The sequence below is a fragment of the Colletotrichum truncatum genome (genome assembly GCF_014235925.2).
Source record: "Colletotrichum truncatum strain CMES1059 chromosome Unknown Contig_0008, whole genome shotgun sequence".
NCBI classification, from domain to species: domain Eukaryota; kingdom Fungi; phylum Ascomycota; class Sordariomycetes; order Glomerellales; family Glomerellaceae; genus Colletotrichum; species Colletotrichum truncatum.
This window is the reverse complement of record NW_027222405.1, coordinates 3,581,870-3,586,854: the sequence shown is the minus strand read 5'-3', so window position 1 is coordinate 3,586,854 and position 4,985 is coordinate 3,581,870. Positions and strand designations below refer to the sequence as shown.

General features: G+C 34.2%; 1 protein-coding gene across 1 annotated transcript; it reads right to left on the bottom strand.

The window, feature by feature from the left end:
* Positions 1–390: 390 nt before the first annotated feature.
* Positions 391–1,890, bottom strand: CTRU02_212470 (transposase; the record flags this gene model as incomplete). The annotated part of the gene is made up of 2 exons (XM_070205846.1): positions 391–1,638; positions 1,717–1,890. 2 exons carry the CDS (start codon positions 1,888–1,890, stop codon positions 391–393), a joined length of 1,422 nt encoding a protein of 473 aa, XP_070060659.1.
* Between the last annotated feature and the right edge of the window lie 3,095 nt (positions 1,891–4,985).

Here is a 4,985-nt window from a genome sequence, read left to right as displayed (position 1 = left end):
GGCTTATTTTAATAACTTTACTAGCCTAGCTACCTTTTCTTTTAACCTATTTATTCGTTACGTTTAAGATGCTTATAAATATACTTATACTATATATAATAATAATACCTTATATATAAAATACTTACTATCTTACGCTTAGGTTTTTATAACTATCTTTTATATTAGTAATAGTTAGGTTAATAATATTATCGTAAGCTATTTTATTACTATTTACTAAGCCGACCTTTTCTTAGTTTTTTTACTTATAAATATTAACTATATAACTATTATTAATATAACTAACGTACATGATAAGCGAGTGAGACAGACAAGCGAGTGAGACAGTAAACCAGACCTTCGCGACAATAATATCGAAATCTATAACAAGAAATCTTAGATTGATTAATACTACTCGGATTCCTGTTCTTCGGATGTTTCCTCAATAAATTGACATGTTCTCGCGTTATGGCCTGTATTCCCGCATACGCCACACCGACGATGAGTCGTCTCAGACCTCACTTTGCGACCACTACTCCGTCGCGTTTCCTCTTGTAGTTGCGTGTCTGCCTCTCTTTGCGACTGTATATCCTCTCCAGTAGATATAGTAAGACTTCCTCCTTTCTGTAGACGTGTTTTCTTAGCCCTTCGACGCCGACTTAATATTGCATTCTCCTCTCGAAGGATTTGAACCTCTGACTCTAGTAATGCTACCCGATGCCCTAGTCCTTCTGTCCCTCTGGCTAGCTTACTCACAGCACTATAAATTGATGCTGGAGAGCTGCTTCGGTGGCGTGAGATTCGACTCTTAATAAAAGTAGACTGTGATCTTGCTTCGCTTGGGTTGCTCGGCGTCCTAGAGATCCAAGGGTCTGGTGTCTGAGGGACCCCCTCCTCAGGCGTTGGCGTTCGGAACTTTACATCCAGCTTTGAGAGAACACTTTCTGCATTCAAAGGGACAAGTCCAGCTCCTCGGAAACCTCCCTGGATATTTTTCCTCGTAAAAGACTGCTTAAAAGCTTCGTGAAATGCTGCAAAGAAATCTTCCTTCGAGATATAGGTTGTGCCTCGCCGCATCTTATTCTCAATTTGCCGACCGTAGGCATTCTTTAACGGCTGAAAACAACCAACATCTAAGGGTTGAAGTAGATGAGACGAGTGAGCCGGCATGCACAGTGTAATAATGTTGTTTTCTTGACAAAAGAGCTCGAAGGCTGCGGAGTGGTGACTTTCATGACTATCAACAACGAGGAGGCGATATTTCCCAGACGTACGTGGTTTTGTATAAATGTCGAAGTGTCTGATCCAGTCAATACCTCTCTCGTTTGTTGTCCATCCATTTTCAGACGTTGCAATAGCCCAATCGCCCGGAAGAGAGGTTTCTATATACCAGCTTGAGAGGTGATACTGGCCTGCAACGATGATGTATGGCGGGATGCTCTCCCCTTGGGAATTAATAGCCTGGATAACTGTAACCCATTCCCTATTGCCAGGCTGTGTCATCTTCGTATTTGAACGCCTTTCAGCACTTGTAACAACCATTCCAGAAGCAATAACGCCCATCATAAAGCCGGTCTTATCAAAGTTGTAGATATCAGCATCAGCAATACCATACTTCGCAATTGTATTCTTCACAAGCGAAAACCAGCCACGAATCACCTCTGGATCTTCGCATTAAGCTCTCTTATAGTCATACTTGCGAAAGAAACGCGTCCTAAGCTATGGTTGTCGCTTGACGAAATTAGAAGCCCAGCGCTTCCCAACTGGAGGCGCGTCGCGCTCTGCGAGAAGTCGATTGGCCATTTCTTCCACACCACTCAGCCGGGGAGGAAATGATCGCGCATCTAGGTCGAGAATATACTCAACTATTGTCTTCTCTTCTAAATCTGATAAATTCCGTGAATTAGGCATGCTGTCGCGTCGTGAGACTATTCCCTTTAGTCGCCGGCTTAATATTGCGTAACTGACTATATAGAGTGCACCTGCGGCCCGAGCACTAAGTTTTGGGTCATTTCTCATTGCTTGAAGGGCAATTTGTAACCTTCTTTCAATACTAGCTGATTCCATGATTTATTGTAGAGGAAAAGGTGCCGGTCGCGTCAAGGTGCGACGGTCGCGGTTTACTGTCTCACTCGCTTGTCTGTCTCACTCGCTTATCATGTACGTTAGTATCTATTATACTTTGCAATCCTAAATCTATGCTTTTTTATAAATTTATTAACTCGGTCGAGGAAGGTTTTAATTATTACTTCTAGTTTGCTAGGGATCGGTAGGTTTAGAATAGTTTCGGGGGTAGGTAATTTCGACCTTTCGCTTATAGTAAGGAATAAAGTACTTAGAGAAGATAGTATCGCTATTACTTCTAGGCTTTATCGGGGAGGTAAATAAGGTAGAGGAGGAGGAGACTTACCGATTGAGGATATATCTAAAGGGTATGGTGAATAGCCCTAAGCCTTACAATATCGACGAACGAGTTTACATTGTTAGAGGAGAGTACGCGTAAGATATCGGTTTGTCTTAATAACCTCTTAAATAAGGCTTAGAATAGTAGAGAACTAATCTAAAGTAGGTTATAAAGGTTGATTTTTAAGTTATAATACTAATTAGCTTTCTTTTAGTTAACGTTTAGGTAAAATTATATACTATATACGTATTATCCCCTTTAGAAAGGAATATAGAAGATATAATTTATCTCCCTAAGGGTTATAGCTTATATCGGAATCTTGCTATAATTATTTAGGTAGAATCTTAAAGATTAGGTTAGGTTAACCTTTACGATTGCTAGCCTTATAGAATTGACTAATAGTAGCATTACTACTAACTAAGATAGCATAGCGTTAGCGCTTAGGAGAAGGCAATTAATTATATATACTAAAGCTGCTAGGTCGGCGACGCGATTAGGGCCTTGATTAACTTATAGAAGTAGACATCTTAACGTTATAAAGGAGAATAAATTAAATATGTCTAATACGCTTTCGTAGTTATAAAGGGATAGGCTAAGAAGATAAGAAAGATACTTTATTAGATAATAGCAGAATTCGGATATATTAATAATAAAATTTTAAGCTAATCATAACCTTAGAATATAATGCGTCCCTAAGGATGATGCGTCCCTATCAATTCGTAATACGTCCCTATTAATTTCTAAATAAAAAGGTAAAGTTTTTTACTACTTATAAAGCAACTACCTACGAAAGGAAAAAATAAGTATTTTATATAAAATTCGGTTATATTAATAAAAAAAATAATCTTATTAATATTACTTTATTAGGAATTAACTATTTTATTATAAAATAGCGATATTATTTTAGTTATTTTGTTATTAGCATTACTTAAAGTAATAGGTTAGTATAACCTCCGCGTCGATAAGATATCTTGCTTTATACTTATTAATAAGCTTTACTACGTTAGTCTTAAGCGATTCGTAAAGCTTCTAAGTATCGAACCTTATAGTAAATCCTTTCTAATAAATAAGATATTTAATCTTTAGCTTGCTTTTTCTCTAGTTAATTCTATAGCTTACGATATAATCGATTTCTTATTTTTTGCTACCGTTAACCTCGATAAGTTAAGGTAGCTATTATTTATAGTTAAATAGGTCGTTTCCTTAAGCTAGCTTATATAGCTATACTATTAATAAGATTAGAAAAATTTACTAATAAGCTAAAAGGTTAACTTCGTAAGCTATTAGGCTTATAATTCGAATAATTCGAAAAAGGCTTATACGTCGTAATATCTACTTATTATAGCGTTAGCTAAGTAAGTAAAAGCTTTTCCTTAGTCTTATCTAAACCTTATTACTAATAAAAAATCTAACGTCTAAGTACTTTTTATTATAATATTCCTTTCTTAGTAAGTTTACTATATCGATTAAAGCTACTACCTTGTCTTAATATATCTTTCTTATAACGTCGATAGACTTAGTTAAAACGTCTTTTTCCGCGATAACGTCGAGAATGCTTCGAGGCTTAAATCTATATATAACCTTATTAAGAGATCTCCCGATTGTTATAATATATAAGTTGTTAAGGTTATATTATAACGCTAGGAAAATCTCTAGCTATAAGGTTTCTAAGTATTTTAAAAGCTAAAATCAGATCGTAATTTCCGCTATTTAGTTTATTTTCTTACTTTAGCTATTAGTTTATAATTAGTAAGCTATCGATAAGAATAGTTTTACTCCGAGAGTATAGAATATCGTAATCTAGACGGTTAAGATAAACTTAAGGTCTTTATTATTAATAATACGATATAAAAGTCTTTAGTTAGCTAGTTAGAAAGCCTTAATAAAGACTATTACTTATTCCTTAGCTTTATATATAGTATAGCTTAATAAAAGTATAACCTTTTTTAAGAATTTATTTATTATAAGCATAAGTATATTAAACTACTTAAATCTAGGTAATACTTATAAACTCCTTTATACTTTTACCTTTAGTAAATCGGTAATAAAGTCGATTATTACGGTATCGAAAGGGATTCCTATAATTAGAATTAGCTATAAGCTACCTAGTAGTCTTTACTAATCGACTTAGTTTTCCTTATACCTTAGGTAGTAAGTAATATATTATTTTACTATTAATTATTTATTCTATATCTAGAAGCTAGCTAGCTTTACTAATATATAGTTTATTTTAAAATAATACTTTTAATTATAAGCAAGGCTAAGAACTTTTATAACGGCTTTATATAAGATATATAGCCTTTTTATCTTATTATATATATAGTAAAATAAGAAGCTTATCTTTAATAGTTATTATAAAGAGATTTAATAACGAATCGGTATATACTTTTCGTTCTAAGCATGATTTTCCTTATCGTTTACTTCTTTAGGTAACTATTACTTATTACTACTTTCTCGTTATCTCGTAAGTTACTAGATAAGTTTTCTATACTTTAAGTCGGCTTTATAATTTTTAATAATAGTCTTAGTAAAGTCTTTACTTATCCTAATTATAAACCTACTTAGTTTTCTTAGCTATTTATCGTCTTCTAAGTTAAAAGCT